At 40.0% G+C, this 20,721-nt stretch overlaps 1 protein-coding gene across 8 annotated transcripts in view; it reads right to left on the minus strand.

Moving 5' to 3' along the window:
• The window catches only part of LOC144598407 (uncharacterized), a 67,561-nt gene that overhangs the window by 39,335 nt on the left and 7,505 nt on the right, over window positions 1-20,721 (minus strand). For 7 of the 8 annotated variants that reach the window (XR_013547858.1, XR_013547857.1, XR_013547859.1 and 4 more), the window contains exons 2-7: window positions 12,971-13,148; window positions 5,641-5,777; window positions 2,168-2,302; window positions 1,799-1,904; window positions 1,580-1,703; window positions 705-737 (exon numbers count right to left, since the gene is read on the minus strand). Coding sequence is in view for 4 of the 8 variants with exons in the window: in XM_078408554.1 (XP_078264680.1) it covers window positions 705-737; window positions 1,580-1,703; window positions 1,799-1,904; window positions 2,168-2,302; window positions 5,641-5,777; window positions 12,971-13,148 (713 nt within the window). In the remaining 4 variants the exon portion in view is untranslated. The remainder of the gene's footprint in view (window positions 1-704; window positions 738-1,579; window positions 1,704-1,798; window positions 1,905-2,167; window positions 2,303-5,640; window positions 5,778-12,970; window positions 13,149-20,721) is intronic. The other variant, XR_013547860.1, reaches the window with a different exon arrangement.

The following is a 20,721-nucleotide window of genomic DNA, read 5'->3' on the forward strand; positions in this document are numbered from 1 at the left end:
AATCTGCCATGTGCCTTCTCTTATATTATCATATTCTTCCAGGAATGAGGTGCCCAGAAAAGCAAAGGCCAAAGTTCATAAGTTCTAGGAGCAGAATTGGGCCATTCAGCCCATCAAATCTACTCCGCCATTCAATCATGGCTGATCTATCTTTCCCTCTCAACCCCTTTTTCCTACCTTTGCCACATAACCCCCTGACACTCTTACTAATCAAAGGATCAAGGGAAAGGTGACAAATTGCAAAGAAAATGACTGTGGCATGATCCACAGGGTAATTGCTATTGAGCGTTTTAATGGAAAAAAGTGGTGCTCACATCTTGCTTTTCATAGTAAATGACAGCACACAGTACATCTGTTCTAGTTACTTGCCACAAATGAATTCACTCTTATTTTTCTCTAAGGATTAAAAAAAATTTTGACTGTATTTAGTTATTTCTTCTGGTTATGAATGAATCCCATTTTTTCCCCCAGTTTCAGCACGAAGCATTACACAGGCTCTTATTGATGAGGGTTATGAGAAATTGGGGGTTGGAGTCAAATGTATATAATTACAGGAAAACTAATTTCTAAGTAGCAAATATCTTTCTACATATATAATAGTAGGTGTGTAGATCTAACAATATTAATGTGACCCCCAGAAGAAAATATTTTGGCATATTCACAGTAGCCACACTGGAATATATTGCAGATTTCATTGTACATACCCTTCTTGTTCCAGGTTCAGAATTGTTTGGATCCTAGAAATATGTAAAGATTATAATTACAAAATAGAATTTTACATTGTGAAACGCTAAGAATATTTAAATCCATTATGTTTAAAGGAATACTGAAGCTTCCTCGCATTCATTCTCCCATCCACCTTGTCAAACTTCTTGCTTATAATCCATGTAGAATTTCACAAAAATCTTGTTAACACTCCTTATTAACTCCTCAAAAATATCCAGTCAAATAAGTAAACAATTTAATCCTGCATCACAACTTTTACAAATGATTTACTTTAACAACATTCTGACTCTCAAGCAGCAGCAAACTTGTCTTACTGAATGAAATTTTCCAAATTTAGGACAATATTGTTTTGTAAGGTTTGGGGGTTGCTGCCCCAAAAGATTTTAAAGATTTATATTGCTCTATAGGATTTAAAAGATTTAAAATCTAATCTTACAGCAAAAGCACATGATAAATAACATATTTGATATAATTGTTGAAAGGGACCAGAGATCTTGATAACAAAATTAATTTGGTGTTTGTGAATATAATTTGAATAAATATTTGTCTTACATCTGGTAGCTATGTTACTTGAAATCACTACATTGGTATATTTCAAATGAGTGCAGGAAAACATCTGACAAAAGATAAACTATCAAAGTGTGAAATGAACAGTTTGGGCTTGATAAAAATGTACGGTATTCTGAATTTTGTTTAACATTTTTTTACTTGCTGGCTTGACTGCTGCTACATTTCACCACTGAGTCTATGCTGAGGATTAATTATATTTGTGATTAAAAAATTTTAAAAATTCAAATGAAGCTTAAATCAACTAGTCTTAAAAGGAAAGGATTTCTATTCTGTGACTACAAACATTTTGTGTAGGCAAATCTGTATCATTGTAATTGGAAACTTCAGGTTTTGAAGAAGACTTGTGCCTACGAGCTCTTGAACGTGGGCGTCGATCCATTTTTTTTCTTTCAGTTCTTTGACATGTCCTACAACATTAAGGAAAAAAATTATATCCTGGTCAGAACACATCCTAACATATTGCTCTATAAAGATAAATTGAGGTTCTGATGAAATGTCTTACCTTGTCTTGAAAAAATGCAAGTAAATAAGGTAACCTAATGCAATGAGGAGAATTAGCACCACAATACATCCAGAGGTTAAAAACGGAGATGAAGATTTACTTGTACCTGCAAAGAGAAGATCAAAGTACATCTAAAAATAATTATTTTCACCATTCAAAGTCATAGTCATACAGCATGGAAACAGGCTCTTCAGCCCAACTTGGCCATGCTAATCAAGATGCCCCATTCAACCCTAGTCCCACCTGCCCATATTTGGTTGGTAAAGAAAGTTTACATCAGGATTAAAATATTTACACTGAAATGGGTGTAAATCTATAGTTACATAAGCTAAAAGCAATGATACTAAAGATTTATTCTCAAGTACTTACTCATAGCATACTGACAGATGTCTCCAGAATATTCGGAGGGGCAAATGCATATGTGTCCAAGTGAGCTATCTGGCCTTAAAACACACTTTCCATTATTCATGCATGGATGAGCATCACAACTATGTTTCTCAATTACTAAAGCAAATTAAAAAAATGAAATTCAAAATAAAATTAGTTCTTCTTAATTTACATTTTCTTCTTTTACCATGTCCAGACAAGAGAATGAGTAAATGAACCCCAAAATTCTAGAGCTTTGGAAAGCAAAAATAAATATAGGCAAGGGGTCAAGGTTACAAAAGCAGTGAAGGGGATGGGGGAGGGGTGAAGTGGATGCTGCACTAATGCAGGAGAGGTTTGGACCCAACTTGGTCTAGTCATTGCTAAAACTAGGAGGATCCATTATCAAGCAACCTAGAAATGTTACCAATTATACTGCCAGTATAAAAGAGATGAAGGAGATGTATGTGATATGTCTGAAGTGGTCAAACACACAGAATAAGAATAGTCACTTTATAAAATTGTGCATGTTATTGTTTCGATTGGATTATGGCCCCTATCTCTCTAGAATCATTCTTGCACTCCACGGCTACCACAATTAGTGGCATGGACATCCTTTCCTAATGCAATAATCCTTATCATTTGGGATGGCATCATGTGATAAAGAAATGCATGGAAGTCCAGATCTGTTGCAATTCCAAGGAAAGTTAAATTGAGAGAGTTCTCAGATAGGCTTTCTGTAATTTGGATTTCAGGAAGTACATCTGGATTTTGTCAAAATACATATGTAAGAGAATGGTCAAGGGTGAGAAAATCTGGGCATCTCCCCACTTGGTTCCATCGATGATATAATCTTGGTCAAACCCCCAAAAGGTTGATGCATCACCATCAAAATTATCTCTAGGCATTCCTAAACATGCTACTAAACTTAATGAATATTTAAGAAGATACCTTCTAATAAATTCAAAATTACATAACATTTCAATAACAAGGTGCTATCCAACAGAATATATATTTTTGCCTGCTTTGTTGGATCCTTAGGTAAATCTTGCAGGCTGCGGCTTGATGTTCCAAAGGAACTGGCGGAATTTAGCCATCTGTACAGAAATAAGTGCAGTAACAGAGCCAGGTGTAGCTAGAATTCCCTAAGTGTTCCACTGAGAAAATGATCACTCAAATTCCACGCTAGGTCAGACTTAGTGTGGGATCTGAGATATCATTCACTTCAATGATTCCTTGCCTTCCCTATTCTGCAGCCTATTATTTTAAAATTTATCTTACTCAAATGTTTGCCATGTTTTATTGTGATGGTTTTAAATATTTACTTTTGAGGTGTTTTAATTATTCATATCAATTTTAATATTTTTAAATGTTTGTGAATTTCAAGGATGTTTTTGGAAATAATTGTTTGTCATGTTTAAAAGAAGACAAAGGTTCCTTCCTGCTTTCTTCTGTCAAAACCTATTAGGCGGGTTCCTAGGCAGGCCATAAACAAAATATATTCTGGACATCAAACTCCAATTCCAGCATCCAGCGAGCCCTATCCTGATCTACGTGAATGTAGATGGCTTGTATCTCCAATAATGGGCTGAATTCAGCAATATTGACTCAAACTAGAGGGAAATTGTGTTAGGTATTATGTTAGAAAGTGCAGTAACCGTCTTATCACTAAGTCATAGTACCAGTTTTTAATCAATATTTCTTCATTTATAAATATAAAACCCAATTTAAAACCAACCATTCCGTATCAAATTCTAACCCAAAGACTTGTTTTATTTTCCCTTGCCATGGATGAAAGCATGACTGCAGTACCCATGTAGTTTGTACTCAATGTCCCGTATCCCAGGTTTGCACTGCGACAAGTTTAAAAGAAATTCAAATCAAGGAAGTGGGCATTACCAGTAAGGATTTAACCACCATCTACAATCGCTTGGAGGGACAAGTGGTATTTCATAATATTTGTGTATGTTCCAAGCTAACTATATTTTTCCCTGGATAAAACTAGTAAAAGATCAAATGAATTGTAATTTTTTAAAAAAGTGACTGTATCCAATGCCTGAGAATTACTTTGACAACTTAACTCTAAACACCCACAACTTCCTTTGGACGGTGATTGCAATTGAATTATTTATTAACTTGTACAGCTGATTGAAAAATCATTCTGTAATTCACTCTTGTGATGTATTTAACAAAAATACAAAATATTGCTGTTTTAAACTTAAACTTAAAGCACAGGAGAATCAGAAATCACTGGTTTCCCTTTTTCGTATGAAGAATTTCAAAATGAAGGCTAAATGTATCCACTTTGTGCCATAGGGTGAATTGTAATATGTATGCATTTAAGGGAACATTAAATACGCCACTGAAGGCGAAGGGAAAAGAAAACAAGAGGAGGCCTATGTGCATTATCTAAATGGTCCATTGATTGTTGTTTGTGCTGTATATTCTGTGTAATTCTACAAATATTTTTATGATTTGCTTCAGATTTACAATCTATCTCAACAAGTACAGGCAAGTACAGAAAGGTACTTAAATGAAGGTGTTCTTAAAACAGGAGAAACTTTACTGCTTTTCCTGTTGGAATTCTCTCTGCCTTTTTACTACATTTTCATTTTATTATTGAATATTTATGTAAATATTGTTTTATAATCTAGAGGAGAGTGAAGGGCGAAGATCACTCCTTAATCTCGGCTTGTTTTTTTTTTTTAAGTGACTCAAATATACTGTAGGATTTAGATGGTGTAGATGCAAGGACAAATGCAATCAATATGCAGGAACAATCTGCTCAACTATCACTTCTTCAAATATTGCACCTGGCATTTATTTGTGAAGGTACAACAAATCAGCAAATACACTGTTAACAAGAGATGTATTTTCAGATACAGTGGGCCACTGATAGGTGGCATTTTACTCAAAAGTTGAAATATTTTCTAATGTGTTTTCTTTCAGCCACATGCTTATTCACTTTTCTTGACTGTAAACCATAATTTCTGTTGGAGACCTACCCTCCCAGCCTCAATCCTCATGGAAGATCTCATCCCTTCCCAATCTGTCAATATGAGGCCAGAAAGAAATTCTCCAAACCTCTGTTTCACATCTCAATTGTCAGTACAGCCTCCCTTCCAGCTTCTCAGTGCTTCCCATGGATAACCCTCCCCAACACTTAATGTCTTTGCAGACTCATACACAGGCTTTATTCCAGACGTTACAGATATTTACAACACGGGGCCCCATGACCAAAACTGTTATTTGTATTTCTCTGCACCACATATCCATCCAATACATCCATTTGGATGTAGTAAAACTTCTTTGTCATTATCTTAAATTGCTCATGTGAAGGTAACCCAATTCTACAAAAAGGAATTATGACATACATTTAAACTAAATATAAATATTGTTGCTTAAAAATAGTTTATGCACTTACAGTTTGATGATATACCACATTCTAGGTTGAAAATAAACTGAGATCATCTTACCTGAATAATCTAATCCACGATACTTAAGTGGTTCAATGTTAACCATTTTAACAATTTTTTTACTTTCATCAATGTCTCGTAGAATTACTTCAACAAAATTATATGGAGCTGTTGGTGCATTGCACCATAGTTTATCCCTATAAATAAGGGAAAAAATGCTAATTATAACATTTTCCTGTTTGCAGTTGTTTCCCTTCAGAGCACTAATCAATCTCTAATTATTAAACAGCAGTAAAAATGATTAAACAACCCTAAAATCTTATGCAGCTAATGATTACAAAAATATGTAATTCTGCAACTAGTTTAGTTTAGTTTAGAGATACAGTGCAGAGACAGATTCTTCGGCCCACCAAGTCCACGTCGACCATCAATCACCCGTTCATTAGTTCCATGTTATCCAACTTTTATCTAATATATATAATTTCAGAAACATCAAAGAAATTGCAGATGCTGGAAATCAGAAATAAAAACAGAAAATGCTGGCTTGACAATAGTTCAAATTCTCTTGGGGATAATTCCACAACCAAAATCCACAAATCCAAGATAATAATTCCAATTTAAATAACCTTTGTCCTCATTGCTTCCCTTTTTAAGATAATATACTATTTATTCAATCTTTGTCCTGATCCAGTCCAACCAAGTTAAGTCTTACTCTTGAATTTTCTATCTGCTCAATTAATTTATCTATGGGCTTCTCTTGCCTTGTTTCGAAAAGGAAAACATTCTAACTTGTTCATTTTTTTATAATTGGGATAACCTCCAAGATACCATTCCAGCAAAATGTTAAAATCTTTATTTTATAGTGTATTTTTAGTATAAAGATTAAAAATCTGCATTGTATACCAATACATGACCAAATAGGATGCTGACTTTGCCCCTTTTGAATTCAATGTCCTCAGAAATAAATCCCAATTATATTAAATCTTTGAATTTCACTGATGGCTTTGGGCAGTTATTTCTAAAGATTTTCTCTACTGCATTCCCCAAGTCCTTGATTACCAATTTCCGATGATTAGTTCCATTGTGTTCCTCAAAAACTCAGATGCAGTTTAATGTAGATAATTCTGAGGTTATTCACTTTGGAAATAAGAATAGAAAGGCAGATTATTATCTGAATGGTGTCAAGTTAGGAGGAGTGGGAGTTCAACGAGATCTGGGTGTCCTAGTGCATCAGTCAATGAAAGGAAGCATGCAGGTACAGCAGGCAGTGAAGAAAGCCAATGGAATGTTGGCCTTCATAACAAGAGGAGTTGAGTATAGGAGCAAAGAGGTCCTTCTACAGTTGTACCGGGCCCTGGTGAGACCGCACCTGGAGTACTGTGTGCAGTTTTGGTCTCCAAATTTGAGGAAGGATATTCTTGCTATGGAGGGCGTGCAGCGTAGGTTCACTAGGTTAATTCCCGGAATGGCGGGACTGTCGTATGTTGAAAGGCTGGAGCGATTGGGCTTGTATACACTGGAATTTATATCTTATTGAAACATATAAGATAATTAGGGGATTGGACACATTAGAGGCAGGAAACATGTTCCCAATGTTGGGGGAGTCCAGGACAAGGGGCCACAGTTTAAGAATAAGGGGTAGGCCATTTAGAACGGAGATGAGGAAGAACATTTTCAGTCAGAGAGTGGTGAAGGTGTGGAATTCTCTGCCTCAGAAGGCAGTGGAGGCCAGTTCGTTTGGATGCTTTCAAGAGAGAGCTGGATAGAGCTCTTAAGGATAGCGGAGTGAGGGGGTATGGGGAGAATGCAGGAACGGGGTACTGATTGAGAGTGATCAGCCATGATCGCATTGAATGGCGGTGCTGGCTCGAAGGGCTGAATGGCCTACTCCTGCTATTGTCTATTGTCTATTTCTACTTGCCTTAATATGTTGGTATTCGCTGTATTCACTATTTTATATCATCTAGAAAATTATGACATTGAGTAAATTAGCCCTTTGTTCAAATTATTGCTGTAGATTATGAATGAGTAGTCTGAAGATTGAGTGCAAGAGAAAATCCCTTTTTGTCTTCCTCCAATATAAAATAACAATTCTTTACACTTAGATTAGGATAACTTGTGATTTTTCATCAATGTTCTCTCAGTTTTTGTCATAGCTTATCCAAACCAAATGTGGGAACTACTACTATTGAATAAATCAAACAGGTTACATATTACTTTCAGAATTTGTTTTGTTTTATTTTAATATTTATATATCTTGAAAAGCTTTCCTATCAATTTGTATAGATGCTGCCATTTTACAAACACCAATGTCAAATGATTTGTCTATAGGTCTCAACTTCTGTTCTGCCTACTTTTTAAATGTAGGAATAACACTAGTCATCCAGCAGTCCCTGGCAGAGTCATATATCTAATTTTACATAAATGTGCCTCTTAAAGTTTCTCAAATAAATGTGGATACATGCCACTCGGAAAAGAGTTTTAACCTCATTAGTTTTGCTAGTTTGCCATTTATCTCTTTTTAAAAGGATCATATTTTTGTCTCCTACTCTTTTCAGGTTCCCTTTCCAACAAATTTCCTATTTTGTAGCTTTTTTCAATAAAAAAATGACAAAATAATTCTTACGGTGATTCTCTACATTAAGTTCATATGTCACTTTTAGAAGGTATAAACTTAATTTAAAATTTCCAGTTAAGAATCTGGATTATCCTAGATTGTTGAGTCACAGCAATCCACTGCTGTCAATTTTCTGCTTTTACTTTGTGATTCTGATGTATTGGCAGCTCATCAGATTTCTATTTTTGCATAAAAATCTGAATGAAACATTTTTATCAGTCTTCATCTGTCATGAACATTTGAATATATTTTGTAAGCTGAACCATTTCTCATGGTATTCTATGAACAGTTAACATTGCCTGCCTAGTCTTAGGTTTCAGCACAGTTTGGTCAGTTTGAACAAAGAATACAAGGCTGAACTTGAGTTTTAAAGCTATGCCCAGTCTTCTCTCAAACAGCAGTACAGTAAATAGATAATTGATAGTGCTGTCAAGCACCACGTATTCATCAATCGTATCTCATGATTTTGATTGATTTTTTTTAGGAGGTAATCAACAATCTAAGGTAAATGAGGGCATCACGATATTAAACCAATACTAATACGTGGAACGAGTTGTCAGAGAAGTGCTTATGGCAGGTACTACATCAGTATTTAAGACATTTGAACAGGTACATGGATAGGAAAAGTTTAAAGGGACAGGCATGGCATCTAGAAGTCATGGCTAAACTGAAGCCAATGGATTTTAAAGAATACTTTCTCAAAGGCAGATTATTGTGATTTTTGGGAGGTCCACAACCTCAACTCCTGAACACTGCCACAGAATGTTGCCCGACTACTGTTCCATTCCCAACCAATTTATTTATTTCAATGATCTGTCTTCCATCATAAATTTGGTATTAGAATTGTTTTAACTACATTATATTAACCCCTATTCATAACCTTTGAGAAAATAAGGCACTTAGTGCCTTGCATATGCAGCAGGACCAAGACAAAATTAGTGCATGGGCTGAGGACACGAGCCAAGCGATAGTCATCTTCAGCCTCTTATCTCAACATTTAATACCATTAATTTCATTGATTTCCCACTTTCAAAACCTGGGTTCCATCAATGACCAGAAGCACTACTGAACCAGCGATATAAATACTGTAACTACAATAGCAGGTCAGAGACTTGATATCTTCTGGCAAGCATCTACCATCTATACAGACACAAAATTCCATCAGCTATACAGACACAAATCCGGATTGTGATGGTGTATTCTCTTTGCCTGGGTGAGTGCAGCTCTAACAACATTCAAGCTTGATACCTTTTCACGTATATCCCACTCATTACTAAATGTTCACTTCCTTCAACTGCATGCAAGATGAAGTATTGAAAACATTTTTTTTAGTTTAGTGCCAACAACTCTTCAACTTGTGACCATGACCATATCACTGAGACTAAATTTTGCAACTCCCTGTCCAAAAATGGTGTGGAATTGTCACCAGAAGGACTGCTGATACTCAATAGTGGCAGATCACCAACATCTTCTCAAGGGCAGCAAAGATGGATAACAAATGGCCCTCACCGAGATGCACATATTTTGCGAATTAAAAATGTCTTCCCCCCACTTCAGCTGGTTTGAATGTTAACACCTCCCACAAAATTAAGAGAGGTCAGTGTCACAGTCACAGAAGATGTACCATTGCTTGATCTAATTGATCCAAGTTTCCTTCTCAGAAAAAAACAATTCACATCATATCTGATTCAACTGCAACACTGGAATCAATCTAACCATGTGGAAAATTGTCCAAGTACATTCTATCCAAACAGAGCAGGAAAAATACAAAGTGAATATTTAGTTCATAATCACTACATTTTCAATTATAAGCATGCTGATGAAGATATCACTGACAGTGCTTTAAAGTTTTACTTCCTCGTCAATTATCTGTTTAGAGATGCTCAGTCGAAGACCAAACAGCTCAAGTCCTCATGGACAAAAGAAATGAATTTGAGAGTAATGAAAAGGATTCCCATTGTCATTAAGGCCGTATTTTGTCATGTGAGACATCAAAGAATCCCAGAAACAAAATGTCATTATAAATTTGGGAAAAATCTTTCTACTGGGGTTGGTGCCATATGTAATATAAAGGGAGTTGATTGTTAGAAGACAATTTGCTCGGATTCACCACAGCAGCAGTTCCTCCAGTCTGTATCAAAAGAGCAAATCATTTTGGCTGGTTCAATGACAGTCCCTTCCTTCCATAAAGTCAGAACTATGGAATTTTGCTGATGAGTGCAAAGCATTTAATTAGAGCAACACTTTTTCAGATAATTAGGCATTCCTGCAACATTTGGGTATGGGCTTTTATAAAGGAACATTCATGTTATAACCATTTCCAACAAGACAGAGTATATCTGCTTCTCTTTAATAGACTAAAGAATTCTCATAACTTCCCCCACTATCTAAATCCTGGGATGGTGACTATTGATCAGAAACTTAACTGGACTAAATCATAAATAATGTGGCAATGGGAATAGTTCAGAAATTACATATTCTGCAGCTAAAACAGCTCCCGATTCTATCTTTCCACCCCTCTACAAAACAAAAAGAGATGCAACATTATGACCTGCAGGTTTCCCTCCAAGCTGCACACCAAACTTTAACATCGTGAAGCCGGTGGTCTCTGGTAAGAAGAAGCCGACTTGGGAGTTCCATGCTGCGTAGAGAGTTTCAACCACCCTGACGCGGGAGTTTCAATCACCCGTCGAGGGCTTCGATTGTCGGCTGCGGCGGCTTTGATCGCCCTGGCTGCGGATGGTTTGACTGCCCTGACCGCGGGAGAACAAGAGGAAGCAGATTGAACTTTATGGCCTTCCATCACAGTGAGGAATGTGGAATCCACTGTAATGGATGTTTATGTTAACTTTTATGTGGTTGTGTGTCTTGTTGCTTTTCACTTAGTATGGCTGTAAGGTAACTCAAATTTCACTGTACCTTAATTGGTACATGTTACAATAAACTGACCTTGAAACTGACAGAAATAAAATTGTTATTCTTTCATCCAATCCTTGAATCCATCTATCATACACCACTGTGGGAGAATGATCATCAGAAGGACTTCAGACATCCAAGCTCACTGCTAACTTCTCAGGAGAAATTAAGGAAGAGCAATAAATATGGATTTGCTAGCAACATCCCGATCCCATTTAAAACAATGGGATATGCATGGTTAAGATCAGCTTCAATGATAGTCAAATTCAATGTCATCCATACAATGATACATGCTTCATTCTTCCACCACGTTGAACACTCACTATCTCCATCATCAAATACTAAGGCTGTAGTGTGTGCAACGTAGAAAATGCATTCCAATTCACCTCTGCTTCTTTGACAAGGCCTCCCAAACTCACCACCACCTTAAAGGCAGCAGGCGGAAGAGGATGTCATACCTCACAAATTAGACTCCACGTCACACACAATTCTTATTTGGAAGCATATTGCTTTTCATTTCATCGTTCCTTGGTCAAAATCTTGGAATTCCTTTCCATAAGATTATCTTCACCAGCAATAAGTGGTTCAAGATGGCCCACAAGTATATTTTAATTGTAACCTTTGGAAAAATGCCAAAAGCTCAAGAGGTGAATGCTTTGATCAAAAAGAGCAATGTTCGTAATGATATATTAAAAAATATATAAAACCTGACCAAATTTACCCGTTTAAAAAATATATATTAAACTCGTATTTCTAAAAACACCAGGCTTTGTCACTAACTTCCTAAAACCAATCTGTCGCCACCAAAATGTTCATTTTATGCATGAATATTTGCTGATTCTCAATCCCTTCAGACAAAATATAAAATTCACCCATATTAAGATTTATAGCATATTTACATTTTTTGCATTCTTTCAATAGACAATGAAGAATTTCAATAGGTTAGTTGTAATTAATGCACAACCAAGATTAGTTTTATAATGAGGTAACTTTATTTATTGTCTTTGAATTTGGCAATGAAATTATTTCCATTTCCTTATATTAATTACAACCATTGGTAAATGTGGCAAAACTGTTTCAGAAACTAAATGGAATCAGACCCCCAACATTTGATTTTACAAATTCAAAATTTTGATGTCCAAAATTCAGAATTTTACATCAAAATTCATAATATGCAAACCATCCGAAAACAGTCAGTAATTTCGATCACTCCTATACCATCTGGCACAGCGTTTCTCAATCTTTTTACTCTTGCGGAAAAGTTCAAATAATTTTCATGTCTCAGGGAACCCCTACATAAAAAATTGTCATGTATAGCTCCTGTCCGCTGACCACTAAAGGCAGTTTCACACTGGCGCCATATAGACGTCGCTAAATATATTCCCTATGATTATTATACTTTTCAGGCATGTGAGTGAGGTTAAAAAAGAGGAAGTTTATCCAGCCAGCCAAGGAAGTCGGCTATGGGGATAGATGTGCTGGCTCCAGCTGGACTGGAGTTCCAGAGCCCCGGCCGCAGGTTGCAAATTCAACCCACCGATCGGCCATGGAAGTCCCGATGAGGTCGAGATTGGCTGCCTTACCCAGCCTAGGTGCCACATTTTCGGGGAGACTTACAGGGGAGGATTTCTCACGGAACCCCTAGTGACCTCGAGCAGCCGAATTGACAATTTGCAATTACCGACTGTTTAACGGAAAAATGTGAGGCGAAATCGGAATGGCGGAATTGAAATAAGAAAGCGGAAACTTTCTGCCAAATTCGGTAGGGTTGGGAGGGGTGCTGAATGTTTGAATTCACTATGACACATGGAATACCTCTCTTCTATTTGAATTATTTTTTTTCATCTTAAGACTTACTTGCATTGTTCAATATCTGATGTTAGAACCCGTTCCTTGTGTTCCTGATGCACAGCCTTCCAATCAATTTCGTAGTTACTTTTCACTTTGCTTGCAAAGGTAATCGCAAGTGTAACACCTGTTGGTGTGTCAAAAGACACAACTTTAAACAGGGCAGCACCTGCATTTTGAAACAAGTCTGGAAAGAAAATAACAGATGCAAGTGATTTTTAATATTTTAACAGAAGAATTCTTAATCCCACATTATAATTCCAGAACATATAATTTTAAAAAAGCTTTGAAAGAAACAGCTTCCCATTCGACAGATCAGCACATAAGCACCTATAAATTCTATTTACTATTTCTGATTATCAGCTGATTTTTATTTTTGCTGATTATGACAAACATGCTTTTGAGCAAATGACCTCTGTCAGGGTTGTTGTTCATCGACTAGAACTCAGCACAATCTTCTCCTGCAAACTTTTTATCAAACCAGAAGTGCGTCTCTGTTCATCTCTATGCAATTGGATCCTCAACTTCCTCATCAGCACATCACAATCAGTATGAATTAGCAACACTGCTTCCTCCTTGACAATCATCATCAACACACAGGAGCACCTCAAGGCTGTGCGTTAGTCCCCTGCTCTACTCTCCATGATTGTGTAACCAGTCACAGCTGCATCACCATCTTTAAATTCACCGACAATATCGCTGTCATTGTATGTTGTGATACAACGGTAATGATGAGTCAGAGTACAAAAGAGAGATCATGACTAAATGGTGCTAGAACAATAATCTTGCTCTCAAATTTAGCAAGACTAAGGAGCTGATTGATGACTTCAACAACAGGATGGGAAAGCCAAGTATCCACGGACCAGTCTTCATTGATGGTAAGGGGGTGCAGAGAGACAACATCTTCAAGTTCCTAAGCGTGCAAATCTCTAAATAAGTTCCGGGCCCAGCAGATTGAACGAATCACTAACAAAGCTCATCAATGCCTCTACTACCTTTAAAGATTGAGGGGATTTGGTATGTCAACGAATACTCTATTAAACCTTTACACATGTGCGGCAGGTAGTGTACTGACCCACTGCATCACTACCTGGTTTGATAACTTGAATGCCCAGGAGCAAAATAAATTACAGAAAATAGTAGACATTGTCTGGTCCATCACATGTACTGACCTTCACAACATTGGGATCTATAGGAGACGTTGCCTCAAAAACTCAGCCAATATTAAAGACCCACATCACCCTGGCCAATTCACTCCAACCATCGGGAAATCTGGAAGGAGGTTCAGGTACCTAAAAATTGTGTTAAAGAATAGCCAGGTTCAAAAGTAGCAACAATCAGAAACATAGAAAATAGGTGCAGGAGTAGCCTAGTCGGCCCTTCGAGCCAGCACCGCCATTCTATATGATCATGGCTGATCATCCAAAATCAGTACCCCATTCCTGCTTTTTCCCCCTATCCTTTGATTCCGTTAGCAAAGCAAATCAGGGTCTTGAACACTACACAATACTAACTTCAGCAGCAATGAACTTCTCTGGACTGTGTCTTTGGTTGCACGCCCGACTATGTTTTTGGCACCAGTATTACAGTTATTGATTTATTGATTATTTTATTATTATATTTATCGGTGTGTTTTGCATTTATGGGCCTGTTAAGCTGAAAGCTGCAGAAGTAAGAATTCCATTGTTCATTATCAATACATATACAATTAAATCTTCGCCAGTGATCACATTTTGGGGGTCTTTTAAAAAAGGAAATTGGCACATATTTAATCCAGTTTTTCCATGGATAATTTATATCCATTATCATCACACTGCTCTGGCTGTATAATACAAATGTGTTTGTTTTTAAGCACCTTTTTTAAAAATCACTTTTTAACTAAATCTAACTTCCCCCTATATTGAACTGAATAGAATTATTTTGCTCTTCCTCTGAATCTTCTTCAGAGCTTATATAATGCAGAATGTGCAAGGCAATCAAAACGACACAATATTCAGAAATAAAATGTCCTGACCCAAAATGATGTTTGTCCATTCCCTCCACAAATGCTGCCTGAATTCCTCCAGCAGTTTTTTTTTTTTGCTGTATATGCAGAGTTGTAGCCAAACTCTTCGACTGGGATGAAATGTTTTTATTAATGCTGAAGTCCCTCAGAAATATAACACAATTCTGCATCTGGTTTGGCTATTGATTCGTAGTACTGATCATAAATATTGAGATCTATGAAACTTCAACAGATTTTACATTTGCACCGTTGTGAGCAAAGGTTCATAAATATTCCATGGAGGGAGATAAATAAGAAATATAATCTATTCATATTAATTTTCCAAATATATTTCGTGCATTCTTGTAGTTTATTCCCAAAGGCATAATTTATTCCCAAAGGCATAATTAAATCTGTTACATAGGGGAGTTAATTTAATTCACAATGTACAAATGAGAACATAGTTACACAGATATGACGATACAGAGGTTTCTTGCCTCAAATCACCAGACATCAAGTTTTAAATTGTCCAGCATGATTCCAGTCTGAGTTCAACATGAAGTTATTAAAAAAATGGCTGTAAACATTGAAATATAACTATCTTTGGGGATGTAACAATGGGCAGTGCCTTGCAAGGGGTGAGTGACAGGAGATATAGAGTCAGTATGGACAGAACTGAGGAATTGTAAGGGTAAACAGACCCTAATGGGAGTCCCATTAGGCCCCCAAACAGTAGCATGGACATAGGGTGCAAGTTGAATCAAGAGTTAACATTGGCATGTCGCAAAGGTAATGCTACGGTGGTTACGGGAGATTTCAACATGCAGGTAGACTGGGAAAATCAGGTTGGTACTGGACCCTAGGAAAGGGAGTTTGTGGAGTGCCTCCGAGATGGATTCTCAGAGCAGCTTGTGTTGGAACCTACCAGGGAGAAGGCAATTCTGGATTTAGTGTTGTGTAATGAACCGGGTTTGATAAGGGAACTCAAGGTAAAAGGGCCATTAGGAGGCAGTGATCATAATATGATAGGATTTAATCTACAATTTGAGAGGGAGAAGGGAAAATCGAAAGTGTCAGTATTACAGTTGAGCAAAGAGGACAATGGAGGCATGAGGGAGGAGCTGGCCAGAGTTGACTGGAAAGAGACCCTGGGAGGGAAGACGATGGAACAGCAATAGAATAATTTCTGGGGATAATACAGAAGGTGCAGGATCAGTTCATCCCAAAGAGGAGGAAAGATTCTAAGGGGAGTAAGAGGCGACTGTGGCTGACAAGGTAAGTCAAGGACAGTATAGAAATAAAAGGGAAGTATAACATAGCAAAGATGAGCGGGTAGTCAGAGGATTGGGACTCTTTTAAAGAGCAACAGAAGATAACTAAAAGGTAATACGGGGTGAAAAGATGAGATACGAAGGTAAGCTAGCCAAGAATATAAAGGATAGTAAAAGCTTCTTTAGGTACGTGAAGAAGAAAAAAATAGTTAAGGCAAATGTGGGTCTGTCATATGTTAAAAGACTGGAGAGACTAAGCTTGTATACACTGGAATTTAGAAGGATGAGAGGGAATCTTATCGAAACATATGATTATTAAGGGGTTGGACACGTTAGAAGCAGGAAACATGTTCCCAATGTTGGGGGAGTCGAGAACCAGGGGCCACAGTTTAAGAATAAGGGGTAGGCCATTTAGAACGGAGATGAGGAAAAACATTTTCAGTCGGAGAGTTGTAAATCTGTGGAATTCTCTGCCTCAGAAGGCAGTGGAGGCCAGTCCACTGAATGCATTCAAGAGAGAGCTAGATAGAGCTCTTAAGGATAGCGGAGTCAGGGGGTTTGGGGAGAAGGCAGGAACGGGGTACTGATTGAGAATGATCAGCCATGATCACATTGAATGGTGGTGCTGGCTCGAAGGGCCGAATGGCCTACTCCTGCACCTATTGTCTATTGAGTAGGCCATTCGGCCCTTCGAGCCAGCACCGCCATTCACCGTGATCATGGCTGATCATTGACAATCAGTACTCCGTTCCTGCCTTCTCCCCATATCCCTTGACTCCCAGATTGATCCCTGGAATGGCAGGACTTTCATACGAAGAAAGACTGGATAGACTAGGCTTATACTCGCTGGAATTTAGAAGACTGAGGGGGGATCTTATTGAAACATATAAAATTCTTAAGGGGTTGGAGAGGCTAGATGCGGGAAGATTGTTCCCGATGTTGGGGAAGTCCAGAACCAGGGGTCACAGCTTATGGATAAGGGGGAAGTCTTTTAGGACCGAGATGAGAAAACATTTCTTCACACAGAGAGTGGTGAGTCTGTGGAATTCTCTGCCAGTTGAGGCCAGTACATTGGCTATATTTAAGAGGGAGTTAGATGTGGCCCTTGTGGCTAAAGGGATCAGGGGGTATGGAGAGAAGGCAGGTACAGGTTACTGAGCTGGATGATCAGCCATGATCATATTGAATGGCGGTGCAGGCTCGAAGGGCCGAATGGCCTACTCCTGCACCTATTTTCTATGTTTCTATGTTTTTATGACTCCGCTATCATTAAGAGCTCCATCTAACTCTCTTGAAAGCATCCAGAGAATTGGCCTTCTGAGGCAGAGAATTCCACAGCCTCACAACTCTCTGGGTGAAAAGGTTTTTCCTCATCTCCGTTCTAAATGGTCTACCCCTTATTCTTAAACTGGCCCTTGGTTCGGGACTCCCCCAAAATCGGGAACATGTTTCCGGCCACTAGCATGTCCAGTCTCTTAATAATCTTATTTGTTTCAATCAGATCCCCTCTCATACCTCTAAATTCCAGAGTATACAAGCCCAGTCGCTTCAGTCTTTCAACATATGAGTCCTGTAGTGGGTGCGGTCACCGCAGTAATCAGGCCAGACGCCAGGTGAGTAATTAATAACTTTATTACTTGTGGTATCAAACACCGCACTCAAGAAGAACGTGAGTCGACACACCCAAACCCTTTATAGTCCCAGACCACCTGACCCAAGGGGACTGACCCAGGAAGTGACCTAATCCCTCCCGTCCACTGAGTGCCGAGTGGAATGACCAAGGGAGTGGCCTAGCCCCCGGGTGCCGCCACAGGACCCCCCCCCCCAAGAACCGAAGGCACGAAACGGCCAGCCCGTGTGCGCGCCACGGCGGGCGCAGGAAGCAGAACCACCCCGCCAGGGGAAGGCACCCGCGGGAACTTCAGGGGTAAGGGCCGGGACGCGGGACGACCCCGAGGGCGAGGCTGCGCCAGTAGCACCAGCTGGCTAATGTCCACATGCGCCGGCTTCAGCCGTGAAAGAGAAACCGTCTCAGGACGACCCCCCATGTCCAACACGAAGGTGGCAGAGCCCCGCTCAAGCACTTTGAACGGTCCCTCATAAGGCCGCTGAAGGGTTGGCCGGTGGGCATCCCGACGCAGGAACACAAAAGGACAGTCCTGCAGGGCGGAAGGGACATGTGACCGCACCGAACCGTGACGAGACGTCGGCACTGGCGCCAGCGAGCCCACCGTCTCCCGAAGGCGTTGCAGGGCGGCTGAGGGCTGTTCTGCCTGACCCTGAGCGGAGGGAACGAACTCTCCGGGCACCGTCAACGGAGCCCCGTAAACCAATTCCTCCGAGGAGGTGGCCAAGTCCTCCTTGGGGGCGGTGCGGACACCCAGTAAAACCCACGGCAACGCGTCAACCCAGTCCGGGCCAACGAGCCGGGCCTTCAGAGCGGCCTTGAGCTGGCGGTGGAAGGCTTTAAGGGCCACGTATTTATCGGTTGCCGGGGGGTCGCGGAGGAAGGGTCGGACCAGGCGCGCGGTGGCCGGGTCGAGGGCGCTGACCACGTGAAAGTATTTAGTGGCGTCGGCAGTTATGCCCCGCAGGGCGAACTGTGCCTCGGCCTGGTCAAACCAGAAGTCGGGGTCCTCGGTCCACAATGGAGGCAGCCACACCGACACGGCGTGGATAACGGCGCGGGCGGCAGGGTCCGCGGGAAGGTCCAAAAGCGGTTGTGGTTGTGGTTGACTGGAAGAGTCGGGTAGTAGCAGGTTCTGGTCCATCGCGACTTGCGAGGGAAAGTCGGGGTCACCAGTGTAGTGGGTGCGGTCACCGCAGTAATCAGGCCAGACGCCAGGTGAGTAATTAATAACTTTATTACTTGTGGTATCAAACACCGCACTCAAGAAGAACGTGTCGACACACCCAAACCCTTTATAGTCCCAGACCACCTGACCCAAGGGGACTGACCCAGGAAGTGACCTAATCCCTCCCGTCCACTGAGTGCCGAGTGGAATGACGAAGGGAGTGGCCTAGCCCCCGGGTGCCGCCACAGTCCCGCCATTCCGGGTATTAACCTCGTTAACCTACGCTGCACTCCCACAATAGCAAGAATAACCTTCCTCAAATTTGGAGACCAAAACTGCACACAATACTCCAGGTGTGGTCTCATTAGGGCCCTGTACAACTACAGAAGGACCTCTTTGCTCCTAGACTTAACTCCTCTTGTTATGAAGGCCAACATTCCATTGGCTTTCTTCACTGCCTGCTGTACCTGCATGCTTCCTTTCAGTGACTGTTGAACTAGAACACCCAGATCTCCTTGTACTTCCCCTTTTCCTAACTTGACACCATTCAGGTAATAATCTGCCTTCCTGTTCTTACCACCAAAGTGGATAACCTCACACTTATCCACATTAAACTGCATCTGCCATGCATCCGCCCACTCACACAACCTGTCCAAGTCACCCTGCAACCTCATAGCATCTTCCTCACAGTTCACACTACCACCCAGCTTTGTATCATCTGCAAATTTGCTAATGGCACTTTTAATCCCTTCATCCAAGTCATTAATGTATATTGTAAATAGCTGCGGTCCCAGCACCGAGCATTGCGGTACCCCACTAGTCAATGCCTGCCATTCTGAAAGGGACCCATTTATCCCCACTCTTTGCTTTCTGTCTGTTAACCAATTTTCTATCCATGTCAGTACCCTACCGCCAATACCATGTGCTCTAATTTTGCCCACAAATCTCCTATGTGGGACCTTGACGAAGGCTTTCTGAAACTCCAGGTACACTACATCCACTGGCTCTCCCCTGTCCATTTTCCTAGTTACATCCTCAAAAAATTCCAGAGATTAGTCAAGCATGATTTTCCCTTCGTAAATCCATGCTGACTCGGAACGATCCTGTTACTGCTATCCAAATGTTCCGCAATTTCCTCTTTTATAATTGACTCCAGCATCTTCCCCACCACCGATGTCAGACTAACTGGTCTATAATTTCCTGTTTTCTCTCTCCCTCCTTTCTTAAAAAGTGGGACAACATTAGCTACCCTCCAATCCACAGGAACTGATCCTGAATCTATAGAACATTGGAAAATGATCACCAATGCGTCCACAATTTCTAGCGCCACCTCCTTAAGTACTCCTGCACCTATTGTCTAGTTTAGATTTTTAGTTTAGTTTAGAGATACAGCGCAGAAACAGGCCCTTCCGGCTCACCAGGTCCGCGCCGAGCAGCGATCCCAGCACATTAAACCATCCTATACCCACTTGGGACAATTTTTACATTTACCAAGCCAATTAACCTACAAACCTGTACGTCTTTGGAGTGTGGGAGGAAACCGAAGATCTTGGAGAAAACCCACGCAGGTCATGGGGAGAACGTACAAACTCCGTACAGACAGCACCCGTAGTCAGGATCGAACCCGGGTCTCCGGCGCTGCATTCGTTGTAAGGCAGCAACTCTACCGCTGCGCCACCGTGCCGCCTATTGGCGCGGGTCTATTGTCTA

This window comes from Rhinoraja longicauda, chromosome 11 (assembly GCF_053455715.1).
Source record: "Rhinoraja longicauda isolate Sanriku21f chromosome 11, sRhiLon1.1, whole genome shotgun sequence".
NCBI classification, from domain to species: Eukaryota; Metazoa; Chordata; class Chondrichthyes; order Rajiformes; family Arhynchobatidae; genus Rhinoraja; species Rhinoraja longicauda.